Genomic DNA, 25,162 nt, shown 5'->3' on the forward strand with positions numbered 1-25,162 from the left:
CAAAAACATGTGAGTTTAAAGAAGAGTGTGATAGCCGGTTAAATGATAACATGATAGCCATTCATTTTGCCAATATTGTCTAAGGACTAAGTAATCCTCACAGAATGAGTTACAAGAACCCAGTCCTCATCAGTTATCACTTCATCATCAACAAATCGCAACTGGCAGTTTTCATGAACATGAGCCATGATTCCATTGAAGATGATGAGGATGTAGTGGTCCCAAGCTATTGTATTCCTCTTGTTATAATATAATTGATTGAACAGTAGTTGTCCATGGAGATAAGACAATTGTTTTTGAGAAAAGACATTCATTCCTGTTACAAATTTTGTATAACCCGAAATTTGTATTTTACAGGACTCATGAAGCTACTGTTTACTGGATTACTTTATGTTTATTTGTGTGTTGCAGTCAATGGAAATCTTGAGAATTATCTTCGTGACTTTAAGGCTTTAAAAAAGGAGCATATCTATCTTGAAAAAGTATCCAAGTCGACTGTCACATCCGCAGCTCAATTCTACTTTAAGATAGATATCGATGGAAAGGAATTTCATTGCTCGCTCCAACCTCATTTCGATCTATTTCATCCTGATCTGGTGGTTAAACAACGCAAAAATATGGAATTAAAAACAAGTGCTTTGGATATCTTTGAATTTATGGAAGGAACACTGATAAACGAACCTCAGAGTCGTGTTATAATTCACATTAGAAATGACATAGTCACTGGATCCATTCAAACATCAGGAGGTGAAAAATATTATATTGAACCATCTGTCCGCCACATTTCAAAACCTCATGATTTTCATATGATTGCATACAAGCAGTCTGACATTAAGTTCAATATAACAAGTATAGATGATGGACATTATTGTGGTCACGAGTCTCATCAGCACAAGAATGAACATTATGCCAACGAATTTCAGTCCATGTTTCCCAAAGACAGTGGGAGTCATGATAAAGGATTTGAGTACTCACGAAAACGCAGGTCAACATCATCTAAAAATCGCTGCTCACTTGCACTAGTAGCTGATTACCTATTCTACTCTAACATATGTGAAAAGGATGAGAGTAATGCAATGAGCTACATGGTTAGTCTTGTTCAACAGGTGGATGCCCTGTATCAAGCTCAGTCCCTTGATCCTGATGGTAGTGACGCTTATAAAGGTTATGGTTTTCAGATTAAATATGTCGAGGTTGTCACCTCACCACTGACAGCTTCTGCAGATTCAGACTCCTACAAGTATTATGCTGAAAATGACACTCCTGGAGTATCAGATCTCCTGACAAACTTTGCTTACGGGAATTGGGGAGACTATTGTCTTGCTCATCTGTTCTCTAACCATGATTTTGATTCTGGAGTTTTGGGCCTTGCCTTTATTGCATCCAGCTCCACATCAAGTGTAGGGGGGGTTTGTACAAAATCTTACACAGACGGAACTGGACAGAGGAAGTATACTAACGTTGGTCTTACTACTACGGTGAACTATGGTAGAACTCTTCTAACATCAGAAGTTGTATTTGTGACTGGTAAGTTACTTTTCATAATTTGCTGAGACTTTTGTATATGTTGGATAATGCATTTCTCAAATGTTCGTTTTACCACCTTTTCGATTGATACAGTCGATTGACAGGTCACGAATTTGGACACAACTGGGGTAGTTCCCATGATTCAGACAGCTCAGAAGAGTGCGCACCAAACAACAACAGGTACATGATGTATCCAGCTGCAGTGGACGGTGCTCAATCCAACAATTACCTCTTCTCTAACTGCAGCAAGAAAGCTATCAACGATGTGAGTGTTTTGCTGCATTTTGTATCATGATATTTTTTAAATTCAGGTTAATCGTGTCTAACCGTTCATGTATAATAAAGGGGAGGGGGGCCAAAAGTAACGTTACATACGTTGGGTCTTCTACCACCGCCGTATTTCATAGTTTTATATTGTGATGATTTTCCGTTTATCAAAGCTTTCTTTAGGAATAGAACTTTGAGTACCTCAATCGTGTCTTGTGCGGTGTGCCATCCTCAGTGACCTTGTAAGATGGTCATTCAAGAAAATTTTAGTCAAAACAGTGAAATTTGCTCAAGGGGACGGCAGAAAAACTCCTCTTCAAAAATCTCTTTCATCTTTTCTTATCTGAGACCTGTAACTTTGCAGATGACATGCTATAACTACTCATTCGAGGATTCCGTCGAAAAAATTCGAAAGTTCGATTATTTCAGACCACGCCCATATAATATTAAATCACCTATATTTTTCTTTCCGAACATACTAGACGCCCAATGTTTTCAGATTACTGTAGATAATTAATTGTTGCATCTGATCTAGAAAAAATGAGGCAAAACGGATTTGGAATGGCGAAGTTATTTAAAGCATGTTTGTGTATCTCGTTAGCAAAATTGATTGGGTGATTATGTGACACGACACATAAATTGTGCTGCCTTTGAAATTTAACGGGGTCAGCTAATCACGTCATCAAATAAGCCAATCACATAATCACACATAATGAATAAAATCGTTTAAATGCTTCGTATCTCTGTCATCTAAGAGGATAAAACTCTCATTTTTTCAGTATGAGCGTAATTTGAATAGCCAAACACAATTCAATAAAATTTGGCTGCCAAAAAGAATTACCTCAATCGGGCAATCAGTGACTGAGCTATAAAGGCCAACGTATGGGTACTGACTTTTGGACCACCCTGTATATTTTAAAATAGCTCTGAGCACCCAAGTAAACACCCCAATTACAGGTGCTGGCAGCGAAGTCAAGTCTGTGTTTCGAGGAAGTAACCACACAATTATGTGGTAACGGAGTGGTGGAAGAGGCGGAGGAGTGTGACTCTGGTGCTAACTCCTCGGCTTGCTGCTTCGGCTGCAAACTAACCACCGGTTCAACATGTGAGGTTTGTTTTGGAGTCGTTCTAGTTTCAGCTCATGATACGGGAATAAAAGATAAATATTGTTTCGAGTTAAAGTTCTAGATAAGTCACGTTAGTAACCATTGAGAAGGGGCCTGATTATTAGCGTTTAAGTAACATTTGATTGGACAGGACTCTAATAGCGAGTGCTGTGCTGGCTGCAAGTTGAAATCAGTTGGTTCAGTCTGTTTGTCAACTGATTGGAAGGAAGTTGATAGCAAGCATTGTGTGTCTGATTACTCTTGTAACAGTCAGGGGTAAGGATCCAGCCTCGAATAAAACTAAACACTATATCCAACGAACTATGGTATCTGCTTCAGTTATAGCAATTCGTTAGTACCTTATTAGCATTATAATCTCGAGAAGCTGCAGCCGGTGCAAAACACAAGAAAGCAGAAAGCTATAATAAACGAGATGCAACATTTAGTCGCTTATAGCTATGACAATATAGCTATGACAATATAAAATGTAGTCACGTGGTTTCTCATGTTTTACACACTCATTCGCTTTAAAGTATTCTTCACTAATAGATACTAATCTTGTCTCATAACAAACTCCTAATTTTCCAGCAGTAGAGCTTACCACTTTAGGAGACTGTATATTCGAAGTGGTCGATGATAAAATTACATTGTTCTGGAATGTAATTATTGATTTAGTTCTCGACTGTTCTTAAGTCCTGTTTAGTTCTCGACATTGACTGTTCTAATATCCTGTTTCCCAGGAAATGTGCGGCAGGTTCACATGTTCCGGATGGAACGGATTGTTTTGACAGTGGTTCATGCAAAAGTGGACAGTGTTTACAGTTCTGTGAGTACAGAGGGAAAGTGTCCTGTTCGTGTACTCAGGAGGATGATATGGTTAGTTTTATTTTACAGTTATAGTTTTATTTTAGGACATGGTAAAAGGTGTTGCAACAAGTTCTGTCGGGCACCAGATGCTATGCAAACACAGTGTTTACTGTTTGTGTGTACAGTTATAGTTTCGAGCCATTTATTTTAGGTTTTACTTAAATTGCACCGTGAAACTTTGTAAGATTGGTATTTGTCAAAGAATTTACCATGGTTACCATGAATACACCATAGGATTAGAATGTCCCTTAGCTGCACACTGTATGTACCATAATTAATAGTAAGTATTTACCAATGAAATCGTAACACGACCTGTCACAGATTGGTAGTTTTATCAAACAATAGAAAAGTAAGAAAACCGTCTATTTTACTTTAATTCACCTCTTACAGCGTAAGGGTTTAACACTTACACCCACTTGTAACGTATCAACGAAACTAACCAATGAGCCCACCTTGATTGCTTGTAAAAGAATAATCTGATCCAAGATTGTATTTCATTCTTGAATATATATTTAACTGAATATAATGCTTTAATGGGCGGGCTGGGCCTCAAAGCCGAAAATCGAAGTTTCAGGTGCGCGTGTAGACTGTAGGGGTTAAATGGTAGTAGGAGTTGAGAGTTTTAGGCGCGGTCAGAGGTGTCTTTAGCTTTTCTTTACTTTCGAGATAGAGGGGGGACAAAAACATAGGCAGAACTGAATTTTTAACGGCGATTCACACGATATTATTACTTTAAAGATTCTAAAATAAGCGCACGTGAAAGTCTGATTCAAATTCCTGCAGGCTAATTGGATCATTCTAATGCTTTGTTAATTATCACTTTATCATGAAAATTGGAGATGGGCCAAATGGCTCAATCAAAATGCCAGTCAAGACCATTCAAAACTAATCACTTGGAATGCTCGAAATATCAAGAACTTAAATCTAAACAGCTTAAAATAAGGGTACAGAATCCGTGGGGGGTTCCGTACTTCCGTAGTAATTGGGCTGTAAGTTTCACTGTTTTTACAATAATTTACGACCATATCAAAATGTTAGTTATTTGGACTTAAAGAAATGCTCGAATCAGGACGGATATAAAACCGCGTACACAGGTTTAAATTTTACTTCAGTATAATTCGAGCTTCAATTTGTAAGTCCTCACGCGTCATTGTTAGATAAAATATGTAATTATCATTCCATGTTATCATTTTATATTTTCATAAAAACTCGTATACTGCATATTTTCGTCAATCGTCATGTCAGTTGGAGCTTTGTTGGGTCTCTTTGTGTTATTTCACTACTCAGAAGCTGACAGTAACACCGATGTTAACCTTGGTAATTTGCCTCCGGATAGTGATCTTAGGAAACTCTTGAGTTTGTCCTATGATATGCAAATTGAAGCAAAAGCCCAAAGGTCAGAAGCAGCTATAGAAAGGTCGGAAGCACAGTCGATGAGATCTGAAGCACAGTCGATACGATTTGAAGCACAGTCGATTCGATCAGAAGCACTGGCGACAAAGATTGAAGCGAAGAATTTAAGAAACGAAGCTCAAGTAGTTAGGGACGAAGCAGAGGAGATGCAGAAGAAGGCACAGAATATGATAGAGGAGGGAAGTGATATAGTAAAGCAAGCTTTTGACGTGCTGGTACGAGTATTTGCATTTATTGACAGAGAGAGTTCTTCAGAGGATTGTTCTGATATAGAGAAAAAGGTCGATTCTATCAAGGAGGATACTGCTGCCAGTTCAACGGTACTGAACGTAATTGCTGAACGCTTGAATGAAGCTGGTACGGAAAATCCTAAGACTGGCGAAATGTTGAAAAACATTACTATTTTCCAGGGCATGATCCGTGATCGACTGGACCAAATTGAGTCTGTCATCGCAACTTTAGATAAGGAAGTAGTTGATTTGGATGAAAAGGTTCTACTTAAACTATCCGAAGTGCAAACTTCCTCTGAAAACTTGACCGTAATTCCAGCTCAGCTTGTTCAGGTCGAAACCGCGCTCGGGTTAATCGGTAAAAAAGTCACCGACTCTAACACAAAAGCAGTTTCGTTGGAGCAAAAGTTAGAAGATAAGACCGCTTTCTTGATAAGACAAATCGAAACCAGCACCAACTTGATGGAAACAATGAAGGTTCGCCAACAAGCTTGGATGTCCGAGATAAGACTCATCTCACTCTACAAAATGACGCATGAATCAAACCGACACGGCGAGTATGAGACTGGTGTTATAACGGACGGGTTAGTTGGTTTCAGTGAATATCTCAATTATGTGAGAGTGTATTCGGCTAAAGCAAGCGCTTCCACAAACGAGAAGATTTGGATAACTCTTGGAGGACTATTTAGAGTGGTAAAGATACAGGTATGGAATGCCCGCAACCCAAACGAGAAGGTTCGTTTTCAAGGAACACGTATCCTAGTCGACGACACCTATATCGGGACTGCTGTTGGTGTCTCGTTCTTTTACGATTTCGAAGTTTCTGGTGACGTGTACGGCTCAACTGTGACACTACATCAACCAAGATATACGGATATGAACGTTGTGGAGGTTCAAGTTTGGGGATGTGGCCCATTTAATGGAACGGACAAATTTGCGTAATTACGGATTCCAATCATGGCTATTATATTTACTGAAAACAGCTTTTATTGATCTTTTGGAGCATTTAAATAGATTTTGTAATTAAATTTGTAAAATAATTTCGGATAATGTGTGAAAATATAAGCAACAGTCCACTACGTCAATATTTTTTTACTGATTTTGTAAAAGATTGTGATAATAAAATTGTTGTCATTAAGTTGCATCTCATTTGTTATAATTTATTTAATCTTCTATGAAAACGAAACACAAAAAAAATCGTTTTTAAAAGACAGTCGATATTCAGGGATATAACCGAGGACATTTACTAAAAATAAGTACAATCGTAAAACTAGACTTAAATAATTAAGAACTACTGATTGTAAGATTGGAGGAATAAGAGGGAGGAATATCTCGTGGATCATTGACCAAGATTTGAAGATTTCACAACGGGCTACATTATCTCCAACCTGGAGGGAATTGTGCAGGTTTTATTACAATCGTTTCTAAAAACACGTTGCTACATGACACTGTATTCTCACCTGTATCCTCCCACGACAGTGCAAGTTATGCTGCAAAGATACGGACGACAGCAGCTGTGAAGTCTACTACAATTCCTCCAGCAAGTCTAGCCTGCTGTCTGATGGCAAGATTTGTGGCAACGGCATCTGTGTAAAGGGAGTTTGTGAGGTAAGACTGAGGTTTTGTATCCAGCCGATTGTGTTTGTGTTTGAAAACGTTCACTGAATGGTTGTTTTAAACACAACATTTCTTTGGACCCTGTTAGCCTTCTTTGCATGTTACGCAATGCGTCATAAATTTTGTTAGTTACCTATGTAGTTTTGATTAATAAAGTGAATCGAATTTATTTCTCCATACCCTCGATTGTTTTCGGTCAACGTCAAAAGTCTTGAAATTAAAGCTAGCCAGGAACAAATATCACAATTAGGTCATTTATTAACCCCATGTGTACACTCCACGTACCACTGTTATACATTATAAATTATACCTTTTTGCAGGTGAGTGCTCAAGATATTCAGGAGAAGTTTTGGGAGATAATAGATGAGATAAGCGTGAATATGGTGGTCAAGTGGTTTACAAATAACATCGTCTTTACCATCATACTGTTCACTAGGTGGGTCTTATTCAACATCATACTGTTCACTAGATAGGTCTTATTCACCATCATACTGTTCACTAGGTAGGTCTTATTCAACATCATACTGTTCACTAGGTGGGTCTTATTCACCATCATACTGTTCACTAGGTGGGTCTTATTCACCATCATACTGTTCACTAGGTGGGTCTTATTCACCATCATACTGTTCACTAGGTGGGTCTTATTCACCATCATACTGTTCACTAGGTGGGTCTTATTCACCATCATACTGTTCACTAGGTGGGTCTTATTCACCATCATACTGTTCACTAGGTGGGTCGTATTCACCATCATACTGTTCACTAGGTGGGTCTTATTCACATCATACTGTTCACTAGGTGGGTCTTATTCACCATCATACTGTTCACTAGGTGGGTCTTATTCACCATCATACTGTTCACTAGGTGGGTCTTATTCTCACCATCATACTGTTCACTAGGTGGGTCTTATTCACCATCATACTGTTCACTAGGTGGGTCATAATTCACCATCATACTGTTCACTAGGTGGGTCTTATTCACCATCATACTGTTCACTAGGTGGGTCGTATTCACCATCATACTGTTCACTAGGTGGGTCTTATTCAACTACATACTGTTCACTAGGTAGGTCTTCTTCAACATCATACTGTTCACTAGGTGGGTCTTATTTCACTGGAGGGAACAATTTCAAAACACCTCCCACTCATATCAGGAACGGGATTACCTTCCTTAGTCAGTTAGTTAAAAACTGTTAATTTTACTGACCAAATTCTAACGAAATTTACAGTACATTTTAGTGTTCTTCCATTTTTTAAAGCATACTCCAGGCATCTGACTTTCAATAGCTCGATTCTGTCATGTGACATCCACAATCCACATTCAAGTTACTGGACGGAAATTATATCAAACTGTAAAATTTTAGTCTAGGAATTATAAACTCTATATTAAGGAACTATTATAAATGTTATATTATTATATTATACATTGTTTTCTATGATAGGCTTTATGAAAACAAACGATACCTTGCAGTATATTCTGGATTCCTATATCGATCTTTGTGAATTGGTTGGATGATAAGTACGACTTAGGATACCTTGATGAGATTCTGGGAGGGGACGATTCTGAGGAACAAAATAAACCGGTTAGTTATTCAGTTACTCAGTGACCTTGTCGCTAAGTAACCGGTTAGTTACTCAGTTACTCAGTGACCTTGTCGCTAAGTAACCCGGTTACTCAGTAACCGATTAGTTACTCAGTTACTTGTCGCTTATTAACATGTATTGCTAGTTATCAGAAAAAGCTGATACGGTTGAAATTATTTAAATTAAATTGCTTAAACATTTCCCATATTTGTATTAATATGAACCAATGTTTTTAAACTGTACAGTAAGCTCAGTGAACCGCGTGTTCTACAAGCAGTGTAGCGTGTACCGGTTACACTTGAGCTACCCACGCAATACATACCTCATTACACTTTCTTACATGGTCACTTGTACATTTTATTATCATTTTGAATGGTATAAAATATAACAAAGCAATAATCGTTATATGAAACGTTCGTCGTCTCCAAAATATTAGGTCACGGAAGTAGGTTACCTGCTCATTATATTATGTACTTTAATTATTAGGTAAGTAATAACTTATTATTATTACTATTAAGTAATACACGAGAGTCAACAGCAAGTTTATTCATGCTATAATATTTTATATTAAGGTGATATTACAGATAAGAGTAACGAAATCACTGATTAAGTACCGAGATCACGTATCCGCAAGATATTAAAAGGGTCATAACTCGGTTAAATTGTGAACTACCAACTTGAAATTTTGGGAAAGCACTTCTTAGCTGAAAGCGTTCTCACTTTATGGTGACAATAGCGAAAAAGAGAGAGTGGCGTGCCACACCCACTGTAATTAATTAAATTTGACGAAATTTTAAGGAAATCTAAGTTTGACCCATATCTATATTCTCTGAAATTTTTGAGCAATTCTTATACGAATTACGTGAGTTATTAAAGGGTTGCGTGTGGGTAGTTACTTCTTGGCCACCCTGTAATCTGTATAGTGTATATCTGAACTACCATTTTACTGACATCACGTCATCAACTTTAACGCGACTTCCCGCGAAAACCGTGAGAGATATAATACCATTCAAACTTTTTTGACTGGGTAAAATGCTTTTATGGCCTTTTGATCAGTATGAAGAAATTAAAAATTTGCCAAGGAATAAGAATTTTAGGTCCCGAAATTTGGACCCCAGGCCCCAAGTGGTGTCAAAATCACTTAATAAATAAATATTGTTGTCTCTTGATACCACTTTAGGGTTAGACGGGTTCCTGTTAGTCACTAATGATGCGTTATCGTTGTGTTATGACGTAAAATAAATGGAATTAAATCTTTAATTTGGGCTGATTAATGAGATAAAATGAGTTTTTTCCTCATGTCGCCCCATGCATGACCACGCTAGGTCACGTTCTAACTAGGTCACGTAATAAATATATATTATATACTTTAGCCCGAAAATTTAACACATAATTATTGTCCCGAGCCGGGTAAGACCGTTCCATTAGGCTGCAAAGCCGTAAAGATCCAAGTCACGTGATAGTACGCTGGCGGGTGAATTAGTAAAATAAATGGATCCTAATCTCCAACAACCAACTCCCTACCAAATAGGGGTCACCCCAGCCTTAATTAATTAATTATTTTAAAAAGCGATAGAAGAATAGAAGATATTGTGGGGACAGGGGCCGTCCAGTGAGAAGAAAACCACTTAACCCAGGTCACATGGCATGTCACATGGCATGTCATATGGCATGATGGCATGTCACATGACAATTAATAAAACAATTATTATTTAATAAAACAATTGCTTAAGAGTAATTTGTATTATCACTAGATAACAATGTGGGCGAAGAGGAAGGTGAAGTTATTGTTAGAAAGTTTAAAAGATAAAAGTTCGACTGAGTGAAGTCATTATCATTGTTTTCATTAAAGCTCTATTTACGAAAAGGATTAAGTTATTGTTTAAAAGATTACAAGGTCGGTCACTGAGCTTTAAATTCATGTCTTCCCAGTTTACATTGTCAAGGAAAGCTATAAATGGGTGAAGCTGTCTGTCAGCCGTTAGATAGTTGCAGATCTCTCTGAATCCCCAACTTTTGTAACAGTTATTCCATTTTAGCTCCACTTTATGAACCTTAAGATGAAGTCCATTCTCTTCATGATGGTCCTATCTAGTGCACTGGCTCACGAAGTAGACACGTGCCCTGCTAGAGCCAACTCTGACGAACCCGTGGCTACTGGACCGGAAGCTATAGGATTGCTGGAGAGATGTCAAGACCGTTCTGGAACTTGTGACAAATGTCCCGATAAGTGCGGAGATAAGACTTTCTCTCGCTGGATCGAGAAGAATTGTGCTAAAACTTGCGGAATTTGCGTGGTTCAACCTGAAGTACCCCTACAAAGAAATATGCTGAAGAGTGATAATGTTCTTTGCTGGCAGCAGCACGGAGGATACGATTACAAGGACATCTACCATTCTGTCCCCTTCACCTCGATGAACGATTGCCGGGACCTGTGTTTTGCTGATGAGGAATGTGTGGGTGTACACACCACACACTTTGACAGAGTACCTAGAAACTGCCAACTTGCCAACGGTGGAGATTTTGCTGTTTCCAAGAGGAACGCTTACTATTTTGGAGCGACACGACAGTGTTTGGAGGAGAACCCCACCCCTGATTGCACTGACCACTGGAATCAGCAATCCTGCAGAGGCTACAGTGGAGTCTGTAATAGCGACTGTCCAACTTGGAAACGGCTCATGCCCAGTGTGTGCAGAAAAACATGCAAATTTTGCTCTGAAGACGACGAAGAGAATGAGGAAGATGAAGAGGAAAACGGAGAGGAAGACGATGAAGACGAGAATATCACGTGGCAGAAGTTTGAAGGGAAGAGAATAGTGACGAATAAAAACAACATCTTGAAGTCAGACTTGTCCCTGGAAGAAGCAAAGGCAGAATGTGTTACGTTTGGAGAAGAGTGTGCGGGTTTGTCATCCAAGAGAAAGAGGAGAAACGGGAAATGTGAAGTCTTGAGAAACATCGACAACCAAAGGGGGCATAAAAAATACGTTGTGTACATTAAGTTTTGATTCACATATTATATGACACTGCGACCTTGATAATCTGTAATGATTTAATTTTCGGTTAATATTTTTCCAGAGAAATTCATGAACTTTGGCACATATAATTTCAATCTAATATGTATTAATTTACTCATATTCTTTGTTCAAAATCACTCACAAATGCGTGAATTCTTTGTTGTATTTAAGTAAATTTAGTTATGAAAGTGTTTGCCAAAATTGTAGCGTCCAGGTGATTTCAGTTTGGGTTGAGATAATTCAAAATAGCAGGATGTAAGCATCGGGGCAATGAAAAATTTATCAATTGAAAGTACGTTATAAATTATAAATACCCGGACAGTATTATTAGAAAACCCCAAACAGTCCAAAAATTAAATCTTTAATTAGAAACGAACATCAAAATAAATTACAACGCAAAATATTAGAAATATCACTGTGTGTTTAACCCTTGTGTGTTTATCGAGCCTCGATCGTGTGGTAATATTATAGCCAATAAAAATATTATCTTTATATGTCCGCTCATGTGATGGGAGCTAATAAGAGTCCTGAGTTTAATCAATGCTAAACTTCCTTCACTTCACCAGGGTCCTGACGTTCTCATTTCCTTGTTAGTGCTCGATTCCTCTCTCACTTTCCTGCTTTATCTTCTTTATTCCTGGAATAAGTCCCTGTAGTACAGTCAAATCCGTCCTAATTTAAGCCTTTGTCGGACAAAATTCGCAACAAAGCGATTTTAACGGGATATGTTCGGGACAGGTCCCAGGAATCATTCCAGAGAGTTCCCAAAAAAAAAGACTTCAGGAAAATCCACAATTACCACTTTTCTACCACCTTTTTACCACTTTGGTTTTCCGCAAATAAGTCACGTTCTGAATATCCTAGAAGATTCTAGTTTAAAGCAGTGTGTTAAGAAAACAAAGAAGAACAACTTTTTCTTTAACAACTTTTTCAAAAATTAATTATTTAATTAATTAATTAAATAATTAAAAAATTTTCAAATATTTCAAAAATATATTTTGATAAAAATGTTCACAATTACATTCCACGTATAATGAACTAATTTTTATAAAACTTTTGAAAATTTTCACTTTCAATATTTTGGACTTGTAAAATTTTCGAAATTTGTAAAGAATAACCACTATTTACCACTTTTTACCACATTGAATCTCCGCTAATAAAACGACTTCTGAATGTCGTAGAAGGTTCTAGATTGAACCAATGTGTTCAAAACATAAAAGAGAACAACTTTTTATCTGACAACCTTTGGATTAGATAATTAATTGATTAATTAATAAAATAATAATTACATTTTTAAAAATTTCAAAATATAATTTTTTTCAAAAATATTTGCCGTGACGTGAAACGTAAAATGAATTTACTTGAATAACAGAACATACATCGTCACATAGATTAGATAACAGATAAAAAGAGATCCAGATTAATTAATAAATGGAATAAACAGATTAAATGGCTTAACTAGATTGTTAAACTGGTTATTTAAACAAGACTTAGCAATTTTTCAATCGCTAACTAGAGATCTTATCTCTGATTGTCAGTTTATCGTTTGGAAGTGTAAGCTTCAGCTTTTACTTTATGTTGACTTCTCTTCGTAAAAAATCGAGGACTGAAATCACTCCAAATAGTTGACATTTTGAAAACAGAAGAACACATCGTGTGCCTGATACTGTACGCGTGCAGATTCTATGTAAGTAGCTGTCAACTAATATACAATAACAGTAATATGTTTTTACCGTTTTACTTTTAAGTTCGATGTCAACCGAGACACGAGAGCGCAACTAGAGGCATTCTTAACCAATACTATGTTTTAATTTACCAGGCAAATGAGGAGTTAATTCCGGTGAATAGCTTTAATTAAGAGGGCGAATGATCGACAAAGTAAATTTGTATGGAATAAAGTCTGGAAAGGGTTGCTGTCCCCAGGTACTATTTTAACTATTTATCTTTTAAGTAAGTGCACTAACTTTTAAACTATGCCCAGCAAGTTTGAAACGGATGGTTACAGTCCTATTCATTATCCTGAGGCCTCTCATACTCTGTATAAATAAACAAACCATCGTAACACAGGTTGGATCAACAACCCCTGGTGACTGAACGAAATTAAACGGAAGTACAACGGCCTGACCGATTACGCTCAGAGTGACGTCTATTGTGTGTTATTGCAAACAGTGACCATAGACCAGTTCCAACGATTCATATCGGCCAATGAAGATGAGTCCGTTGTAACTGAGTCAGAACCATCTTTAGTCCACAAACACGGTTTAAACAAATGTCCATTCTGTAACGTAGAGATCGCACCAAATGATAAATCCTCAAATCGGATTACAGACAGGGTATGTTATTGTGTGGGGGAGGTGGTATAGTACACATACGTTAGGCTCTTACTAATTCGCTCGCCCAAAAATTTCAAGTGACTTTCTCCGTAGCTTAGTGCACTTGATTCCCACTATCGGAATCGTTCTGAATAGCCGAACCTTACCAACTCCGTGGATCCGACTGGTGGTGTCTGATCCAGTGAATGAGTGGCACAGAAATCGTGCAGAAGGCCCAATTACGGTATCCTAACACCCTGTCACGTGATTAGCGATTGGGTAATCATTGATAACCCAATCAGTTTCGCTAACGAGATAAACAAATTGCTTGATAACTTCGTCATTTTCAATCCGTTTCGCGCCATCTTTTCAGATCATATTCCGAATGTAATGGCCTATTGCAATATGTTATAGTGCAGTTTACAGCATGTTCGCAAACACCAGTACATGTTGATTACAAGACTCGTGTACATGTGTATTGACTCATGGCACCCCCACTCCCCCTAAACTTGGAGGATATTTTGATTTCTAAGTGTTATTTATCGACCACGTTGCTGCTATAATACCGATTTGAAACATTACTTATACAGGGGGCAGCTGAACATTCTTATCGTGTTTACCATCAGCTGCAGGCGTGAGATGAGAATGACCTTATAGATCCGATAAGCTGGGGATGGAAGATGAACAATGGGGCGCATGTACCAGTGACCACTCTTATGAGTACAGCTCCGAAAAAGCTCATTCAAAACATCAGTTGCAACTGTTTAAAGTCAGGTTGTGGCAATGCTTGTTCATGCAGAAAAGCAGGAATACATTGTGGATCAACCTGCCTCAAATGTCAGCACAATTGCACCAATGTGCCAGCTGAGGACTCATAAGTAAGACTCTTATCTAGTATATATATGGTTATATAAAGTGCTGCTTCGATTTTCCGATTAGTTTAATGGAAAGTTGTCAATTATTCGTGTTATGTAATTTTAAAATATTTTGATCGAAAATAATTATTACAATTTTTGAATATTTGTTTAATAATCGATTAACTAATTAATTAATTATTTAATCCAAAGGTTGTCAGATAAAAAGTTGTTCTCTTTTATGTTTTGAACACATTGGTTCAATCTAGAACCTTCTACGACATTCAGAAGTCGTTTTATGAGCGGAGATTCAATGTGATAAAAAGTGGTAAATAGTGGTTATTCTTTACAAATTTAGAAAATTTTGCAAGTCCAAAATATTGAAAGTGAAAATTTTCAAAAGTTTTATAAAAATTAGTTCATTATACGTGGAATGTAATTGTGAACATTTTTATCAAAATATATTTTTGAAATATTTGAAAATTTTTTAATTATTTAATTAATTAATTAAATAATTAATTTTTGAAAAAGTTGTTAAAGAAAAAGTTGTTCTTCTTTGTTTTCTTAACACACTGCTTTAAACTAGAATCTTCTAGGATATTCAGAACGTGACTTATTTGCGGAAAACCAAAGTGGTAAAGAGGTGGTAGAAAAGTGGTAATTGTGGATTTTCCTGAAGTCTTTTTTTTGGGAACTCTCTGGAATGATTCCTGGGACCTGTCCCGAACATATCCCGTTAAAATCGCTTTGTTGCGAATTTTGTCCGACAAAAAGACGTATTTGACTGTACTACTGTTATTTAAGTTAATCTGTTTAATGCTTATTACAACTGACTCTTTGAACTTGTAAATTAATCTCATTTGCTAAAGTTTAAAGTTTCGAAGAATAAAATAAGTTTTTAAGAACCATACACAGCTAATTTCTACACATCTTATTGAAATTTACTAAATACAAATATCTCTCAAAAGGAACAGAAAGTAGTTACCTTAAGATTCGATATCCATCTCAGAATACCCACAGTTCTTTTACATCTTCATGGGCTGATCACAAGTCGCTAACACAAATTTACAAATATGCGCTGAGAAAAGAGAGAAAAGCAAACCCTTAAACCCTACTTAAGTAGTTTGCTTTTTTCAATTAAATAGTCAGTTAGGGCTAGATTGAACTTATGTAGAATATGATAACAATAATTAGTACTTTTTGATGATGAATCGACAAATATTCTTATTGTTAAAAGATTTTTACCGCATTTTCTACACTGTGGTAGTTGGGACCAGGTACCATTATGCTGACACGTGATGCTTGTTTCGCCCATCAGAACATAGCGTTTAGGTCTCACACACGTTACTTTGACAACTGTGGTCTCCTCTGTTATATCATTCAGAGCAGGAGAAACTTCAAACTTCTCGTCTGCTTCTTCCTTATCACAGAGCCCCACACACTTGGTTTTCCCTTCTCTTGCTTCTTGTCTCTCACCGCACTGCTCACATTGACTAGCTGCCTCAAAGCTTATAGTGTGACCCTCGCACGGCTCACAAACTGTCTGGCCAGCTGACCTGTAGGTTCCCGCTGAGCACGGTGAGCAGTCAGTCTTATCTGCATTCGCTTCTTTTCCAGTTTCACAAGATGAGCAGGAACCAGCTGCCACTGAACTGATGGTATTTCCAGCACACTCTTCACAGGTGGTCATGTTATCTGATCGGTAGGTCCCTGCTGGGCAAGGCTCACACTGAGGCGCTGCAGACCAGGATTTATCTGACTGACAGGTGACCACTCCTGGACCGTCCAGACTGTAACCTTCTGAGCACGTGACAGTAGCCTCTGTGTTTACCTTCACATTCTCAATGGGAGCTGCATTCTGTACTGCGAGGACCTCACATTCTGAGCACATGGGTATGTTTGTCACATTCCCAGACGTCTCCTGTGAAAGTATTGTCTCCCATCTTAGTTTTCTGTCAGTGTTGAGCCTCACCTCCTCAGTTGAACATATGTCAGATGACATTTCCTGGATCTCAGAGATATTCAGTACTTTGTTGAACATGTTCAGCTTGTAGAGGACTCCTCCGAATATGTAATTTGAACCTTTAGAATGTGCACTGTTCCCCAGACACAGCCTCCCTCCAGTCCCCACTTCTCTGTGAAGAGTACCTGTACTCCCAATAACATTTCCATTAAGATACACTGTGGTAGTGTAGCTGCCCCAGCTCCAGCACACATGGAACCAGGCTCCATTAGGTACTGTAAACTTGTACTGCAGGTCGAGATTAGTACCTACCACGAAGTTAAAGTGCCCGTTATCTCCTAGTATTATTTTATGACCAGGTTTGAAATAATACAACACCATGGCCTCTCTTGCATGGTACCTACTTTTAACCCAGGCACAAATACTGAATCGTGTTGTGAAGGGGGTCATGTCCGGGGTCCACTCTATGAAGTCTGCTGCAGTCTGGCCGAAACTCAATGCTCTTTCCTCTCCCACTGTAGTGACTGTGTACACTGGAAAGTGAATCAGGAGCAAAACAAAGGAGATGAGATGCAACATACTTGCTAACAATTTTAAGGGTAAGAAACATTATTTAACAGATACTTCAGTCTACATTATTTTATAAAAAATGTATTTTTGAACTTTACGTGACTGTAATTCGTACTATGAATTCTGAATACTTTGAGTTTAGTAGTGCAACCCTCTCCCTCTCCCTCTCCCTCTCCCTCTCCCTCTCCCTCTCCCTCTCCCTCTCCCTCTCCCTCTCCCTCTCCCTCTCCCTCTCCCTCTCCCTCTCCCTCTCCCTCTCCCTCTCCCTCTCCCTCTCCCTCTCCCTCTCCCTCTCCCTCTCCCTCTCCCTCTCCCTCTCCCTCTCCCTCTCCCTCTCCCTCTCCCTCTCCCTCTCCCTCTCCCTCTCCCTCTCCCTCTCCCTCTCCCTCTCCCTCTCCCTCTCCCTCTCCCTCTCCCTCTCCCTCTCCCTCTCCCTCTCCCTCTCCCTCTCCCTCTCCCTCTCCCTCTCCCTCTCCCTCTCCCTCTCCCTCTCCCTCTCCCTCTCCCTCTCCCTCTCCCTCTCCCTCTCCCTCTCCCTCTCCCTCTCCCTCTCCCTCTCCCTCTCCCTCTCCCTCTCCCTCTCCTTCTCCCTCTCCCTCTCCCTCTCCCTCTCTCTCTCCCTCTCTCTCTCTCTCTCTCCCGCGCAGTAAATCGGGGTTTTACTGCATCTCCAATGAAGAGACAATCTCGTCTCTCTCCTCGAAACACTAGAACCAGGTTTTGTTCCTGGACATGCTGCACTTTACAACAATCGAAATATTGAGTGGCTCAACTGAACGGAGCTGCTGAGAAATGAGGTCAGGCACTGTGCTATCCGATCATCACAAGACCCTTACTGCGTGGTTTTATGGGTAGCCAATCACAACACCGTATTTCTGATTATGCCTCCAGGTAGCCAATAAGAATTCGAAGAATATCACGCTTAGACCCTCATCTGGCTTCCGTAACGGAAATTTGAATACTCAGCGACATATTTTAAAATAACAATAGCTCACACTTTAGAACAGCTCCAGTTTTCTTGCCTCATTAGCATTTAGATAATTATCATTAATTAGTCAGAGGGTGGATAAAAGAGCTTAGTTATCTTTTGTATCACTACTAAGACCCTAGCTAAAGACCTAATAATTATTCACAAGACCCAGGGAACCTTTTCTGATTTCACATATTCTCCCGAAGCTGTAACATTGAGTGGGGCTCCGTAGCTACGCTTAAATATTTGCATGATCTGCTATTACCTGGCCGAAAAAGTAACTTATAATGAGATGTCCCTGTGCTATTATAGGCTCCACTAGGCTACCTTTTTAATTAATATGGTAGTTTGAGCGCCATATCATGTAGGGTTCCTTGTAAATGTGGGGTATAAGTTGTAAGTATTGAGTGTAACCAGTATCCAGAGTATGGATACTTGTATTGTGTGTTTGTGCAATATCTCGTACCTCTATATCTAGAAAACAATAGCCATGATATCGTAAGTACCAAATCATCGTCCTTTCTTACGAAGTTCGTGAATATTGATATGCCGACGATTTCATGGTACTAAAACAGATCTAGGGTTTGGGCTGCTGGACAGGTAACGGCCATACAGCAAAAACGTTTTTCGAGAAGGAATGTCCGAACGTCCAGAAAAGTTAATATGTGGCCATTTTTGAACCTCTATAAGTATTCATTGTTGAACGAAAAGCTAATAATTTGTTTGATTTCACAAGAACATGGTACGAGCACCTGCTAATATACCGGTAATCTGCTAATAGACCTCGAGATCTTTAAGGGGGCCGGGGGGGGTCTTCATCAAAATTCTCTCGAAATTGACTTTGTAGTTGTTTCTGATGGAGGGGAGTGATATCTATCAGCTGTTTTTGGTCCCATGGAAAAATATTGTTCCTAGCCGAAAATATTGCCGGTCAAAGGTCAGCGCTTATGTGTAATTGTATTGCGCGAGCGATTTTCAATCGCGCGCCCTGAAAATCGAGTCTAAAAATCTATCTTCTCCTACATTTTTTGAGCAATCACCCTGAAACTTTCAAGATATGTTCTAAGGACCATTTAGAAGAGATTGTCGGGCCAGAATTTTGAGATAGGCCTTAGAAAATTTTTTATTCGATTTTGAAAATCTTGGACCTGAAAAAATCGTCAAAATACGAGGTCCAAGATTTTCAAAATCGAATAAAAATTTTTCTAAGGCCTATCTCAAAATTCTGGCCCGACAATCTCTTCTAAATGGTCCTTAGAACATATCCTGAAAGTTTCAGGGTGATTGCTCAAAAAATGTAGGAGAAGATAGATTTTTAGACTCGATTTTCAGGGCGCGCGATTGAAAATCGCTCGCGCAATACAATTACACATGAGCGCTGCCCTTTGACCGGCAATATTTTCGGCTAGGAACAATATTTTTCCATGGGACCAAAAACAGCTGGTAGATATCACTCCCCTCCATCAGAAACAACTACAAAGTCAATTTCGAGAGAATTTTGATGAAGACCCCCCCCGGCCCCCTTAAGGACCTCGCATGTTGCTTAAATCATATGACGAACAAATTATATTGTTATATTATGCATATGTTGATTGTTTTTTTATACATAACACATATTATTATATTATGTATTTATTTTCAAATTAGTGGAATACGAGTAATTGTTCACTTACACATCAAAGAGATTGAGTAATTTTTTGTGATAAAATTTAAGGCTCACAATGTATTTAATCATGATTATAATAAAAGTATAAAGTTGTTAAATAACCATAGTATGTGTAAAAATTCATTCGATGCATCGTATCAGTGATACTAAACTACTAAACAGGTCAAATACAAATCTATAATAGCTAATCTTTGAGTCCTCTTGTTAGACTGATATTCACCACAAATTGAACATAACCAGATAGCCACCAGATAACCACTCTGCAGCACCGAGTAGAAACTAGAAAGGTTGAGGAGGGAGTAGGGACCTAACGAAGGGCTGTGTGGGGGGGGGGGGGAAGGGAGGAGGGGAGGGGGCCATGGTTATCTATAACTACTTCCAATCATTTTACAGGGAATAGTGTTATTCAGTGAATTGGGAATGATTGCTGAATCAGGTGGTCAAATATAATATTATAATTGCTTATTTTTCTCAAAATTTGTCCCCACAAACTCCATTCCCCTGTCATTCTCAACACCATCTCCAGTGAGTACACGAGACTCTGGTTACTAGTAATTAGTCACTAATTACTGAGTTACTTGTTACCATGGTTACATGACAACACAGTCCCTCCGTTTCCTCCTACTGAACCTCAAATTAATCTCACTCAGTGCTGGACTTGACAACCTTACTGTCTGATCTATCAAATCGTCCACATTCCTGAGGTTAATCCCGGATGTTTCTATAAAATACCTCATCCGGAGTTTCTCGGAGAGTTTGTTGCCTTCCTCCACGGTTACCAGAGGTAACTGCTGAGGGTTCCTGATACGAAGGTCCAGTTTATTAGCGACCATAACGCACTTTACAGTGGGCAGGGCGTGTCTCACCTGCCTGTACCTGTCCTCTACTGAGCTGTAACTCTCAATATTACTGATATCGTACATTAGGATCACTGCTTCAGGGCGCTCACTTTGTAAGAGAAGAGATAACTCCTCCTGCTCGATGTCTGATTCAGGATCGTAGAACTGCAGGCTGTAGGGACACCCTTCTACCACTACATTAATGTGGTAGTTGGAGGTGTCGCACTGCATGAAGGAGCGTGGGCGCGCGCTGGCTGGTGCTGCGGTGCTCATTCCCATAACGTAGGACTCTATAAGTGTGGTGCGGCCTACTCCAGGGTCTCCTAATACCACGAACTTTAACTTCCTCATCAGAGAGGGGTGTTGGAGCCTGGTTACTGGAGTGGTGATATGTTGAGTACTAATAGAGACTGGTTGTTCAGGAACTGATGATATTGGAACTAGTCAACTGTAATCGTAGTGAGGATTGTTCAGGATCTAGTTGGAGTGTTGGTTGTTGTAGTGATCTGGGCATTCTTTCGTTTTTACATCTTCGAGCTCCATCATTGCCTTTGGATAATAATGTAGAATCAAAGTTTAAAACCAAAAGTGACAAATTGTCTTCTTCAAATTAATCAAAAAGCAAATGCGTAATGTTAACCTAGGTAAATTTAATAATACTATTGGACTATTAAACGATAAAATGTAATAAAAGTGATTGGAAACAATCAAGTACGAAATCTTCTAATAGACAATTCTGACTCAATTGTCTACATTCAATATCAACACACTAGACATGCTGCAAACAAGATCGACATTGTACCACACCCAATTTGAGATAACGAGATAATCGCCACAACAAAACCACATCAACCATCGCCACGAGTGAACACCACGCACATCAAATCCCTAGTGCAACAATCCTATGTCATATTTTCTAATGTTATCGAGTGGTTGTTTTGCCGGTCAATCTAATCATATAAGTCTTGCCAGAATTAAACAATATTTCGCATCTGTGCTGGTACCCGTGATCTGTAATGTGGTTATGGTAGAAGATCATGTCATAAAATTTAAAACCAATTGTTCGTGGTCACGATGCGTATCAATAATACACTGACATTCATAATGATCGACATGTATCCAATTTATGTGTAACACTATTAGCATCTAGTATCCTAACAAACAAACCACATCTTTAAAATATCGATAAACTCGATCTACTATCAACATCAGAACACATTTTAAGTTTATAGGAGCTAAAGCATACCACAATCTTGATCTTAGTTGCTTCTTGAATGTAAATGTAAAGTAACATCTTTTCTCAACTATATGTTTTCGCTTTTTACCATTAAGTGTCAATCAACTGTTAGATAATCAGCCACGAGTTTATCAGCTGATATCATACTTATTCCCTACGATCTTTTTGCCTTCGGCAAGAGCAGGGAAAAAAATACGATAAAAGCTACGATATACCTGATCAACTTCAGAAACAAAATATTTTAAAGTTATAGGAGCTAAAATATGCTTTTCGAAACACAATTATGTCGATCACAACTTAATCCAATGTAAATAACGTTGGGAACGGTTACTAAACGAATCGCAGGATTAAACGTGGTAAGTATAACACTTTGCAACACACTAGCTAATATACTCTAGCTAACTTGGTGCGTGTCTACATACAGAACGGAAGTAAACTCGCTGACTACTCTCTTTCTCACACGAGTAATAATAATAACATGGCTGTGTACATTCTATATATGTAATGTCTCACGTCTGACGAGAGAGTGCATCGAATATTGCTGACAAGTAAAATTATAACCGGAACAAAGGTGAGAGTAGAGACACAAGGACACGAGATTACTGAACAGCTGGCCAGCCCAGGAATGCGAGTGTGAGTGTTTGGGATGTTGTGAGTGCGGGAAATGAAACCTTAAATCCTCCTGAAACATGATGATATCGTGCAAAATAGAAGGCTATTTGATCCTATAATTGTATTGATCACTGGACGGTGTAATGTAATCAATGATTTACTGTCACGGTGTTTGTATCGGAATGCTGCCTAAAAAGGGCGGCAGGTTTACATTCCTGGGTGAAATTATGGACACAGCGGGGAGTGAGTGCACAGTGGGGAGTGAGTGCACAGCGGGGAGTGAGTGCACAGTGGGGAGTGAGTACACAGTTGGGAGTCAGTGCACAGTTGGGAGTCAGTGCACAGTTGGGAGTCAGTGCACAGTGGGGAGTCAGTGCACAGTGGGGAGTCAGTGCACAGTGGGGAGTGAGTGCACAGTTGGGAGTGAGTGCACAGTTGGGAGTGAGTGCACAGTTGGGAGTCAGTGCACAGTTGGGAGTCAGTGCACAGTGGGGAGTCAGTGCACAGTGGGGAGTGAGTGCACAGTTGGGAGTGAGTGCACAGTTGGGAGTGACTGCACAGTTGGGAGTGAGTGCACAGTGGGGAGTACCTAAGTGCACAGTGGGGAGTGAGTGCACATGATAATAGGCCGATTATAAGTCGGGTGCTGCTTTACAATATACATTATCCGTCAAAAAGAAGTAGCAAGTTGGCGTGTGCCACATAATGAAATGTTAATGAGGCACAGTGAATTCCAGAGAAGTTAATGAGTGTGTAGACAGTTAACTATTTAGTAAACTATGTAGTTAGTTCTTTCTAACACACGTCACCTGGTGGCATGAATACCTAACTTAGGACTCCTTCACCGACTGTTGCTATTACACAGAAATGCTAGTTACAATAGTAGCTGTATTAAAACCAGAGTGTAGAGGGATAACAGATCCACACGAAACTAAAGAGATATAAAGACAACTGAGTGCTGACGTAACAAAACAACTGGCTACTAGTTATTAAGTTACAAGAGATGTAGTTTCAAATAGCTCAAGTCTACCCCAGCTATACTAGCTTGTTGTAAACTGGAACGATTAGCTAGTTACACAGTACATTGGTTTCCAGCTAATCTGGGAAAGAGAATGCACTGGAAACATTCTTCGTATGTTTAATAACAGATTTCTATTGTCTAGCTAGAGCAATCAGCGGCATAATGTAATGTTGTGATATGCCTGACTTTCTCTTATTGGAACAAACAGATGGTAAAAACCACACAATGAAGCCATTGAACAATTGAATAATGCGGTACTCCTTTATAATACACAATGTCGCTTAAAATCTCAGATGGACGTTTTAAAACCGTGTACTTCGTAATAAAATTAGAAAAAATAATTGATTATCTCCGTACCTGCATCTCTGAAACATACGGAGTAATATATCGCTGTTCAATGTCCAAGATCCGGTCTTCAATATTCCACTAAACTTTCAACTGATTAGCAAACATTTAGATTGTGATTTCTCTTGGAGAATTTCTCTTTAGACTCTTAACTTGCGAACAAATTGAAGCAGCAAACTTTAGGCTAGAAACTTTATTGAATTGAAATAATCATTCCACGTAACAACGTCTTCTTCAGTTCTCAAATTATTTGTTATATAATAGTGTTGAAAGTATTTTAATACTTTCAACACTATTATATAACAAATAATTTGAGAACTGAAGAAGACGTTGTTACGTGGAATGATTATTTCAATTCAATAAAGTTTCTAGCCTAAAGTTTGCTGCTTCAATTTGTTCGCAAGTTAAGAGTCTAAAGAGAAATTCTCCAAGAGAAATTCTCCAAGAGAAATCAAGTTCAAATGCGACTCATAAATATAGCCCCCTTGAACTATTTAGATTGTGAGTACTTGATAAACTAATATTGTGTTAATATTAGTTGTTATTTCAGAACACGAGGGGAGTGCTGCTTGGATCCACTAAAATGGCGGACAGTGCAAACAATGTTTACCCAAAACTGAGTAGTGCGTTAGCGGGAACTTCGCTTTAGGTGGTCATGACTCGTGGGAGAGCAGCAATTTAGTGACTCCATTTATTTTGATTCCCAAGCCCTTGTTATTACAATTTATCGGCTTACAAATGATATTGACAGTTGACCTGTTTTGAATAATGTTTATTTTATGATGTTCATTGTAGCGACATGGTAGTTTCTAAAATACCTACCAATTTTTGTGAGTTTTTGACTGATACAAATATTTTGTTTTATTTTGTCTTTTCCCTTTAAAGTTCGCTGCTGAATAAAACAACAAGGTTAAATTCAAACTATTAGTAAAGTGAATAGTTAAATCATAGTTACCCCGATGAAAAATGTCAGAACTATGTTATTTTGAATATAGAAGCCAGACCCAGTCCGTGGACCACCAAGCAAGGTTTACATCACTATGCTGAGCCTTCATATTAAACTCAACATTAAACCGAACATCCCACAGTATGCTCAAATAATGCCAGTCGTGACTTATTCATACTATCACCTTATCACATATCATG

At 38.6% G+C, this 25,162-nt stretch overlaps 2 protein-coding genes across 2 annotated transcripts in view; one reads left to right on the plus strand and one right to left on the minus strand.

Moving 5' to 3' along the window:
- The window catches only part of LOC134826218 (platelet-activating factor acetylhydrolase IB subunit beta-like), a 77,665-nt gene extending 53,389 nt beyond the window's left edge, over positions 1-24,276 (minus strand). Inside the window, exon 1 of the mRNA XM_063838513.1 lies at positions 24,257-24,276. The gene's annotated coding sequence lies outside the window, so the exon portion shown is untranslated. The remainder of the gene's footprint in view (positions 1-24,256) is intronic.
- Positions 362-24,866, plus strand: LOC134826217 (disintegrin and metalloproteinase domain-containing protein 17-like). The gene is made up of 9 exons (XM_063838512.1): positions 362-1,527; positions 1,632-1,792; positions 2,752-2,904; positions 3,052-3,176; positions 3,641-3,776; positions 6,890-7,018; positions 7,348-7,463; positions 8,498-8,609; positions 24,567-24,866. Exons 1-9 carry the CDS (start codon positions 363-365, stop codon positions 24,663-24,665), a joined length of 2,196 nt encoding a protein of 731 aa, XP_063694582.1. The 5' UTR covers position 362; the 3' UTR covers positions 24,666-24,866.
- The last annotated feature ends 296 nt before the right edge of the window (positions 24,867-25,162 follow it).

Source organism: Bolinopsis microptera, chromosome 2, assembly GCF_026151205.1.
Source record: "Bolinopsis microptera isolate Bmic1 chromosome 2, MBARI_Bmic_1.0, whole genome shotgun sequence".
NCBI lineage: Eukaryota > Metazoa > Ctenophora > Tentaculata > Lobata > Bolinopsidae > Bolinopsis > Bolinopsis microptera.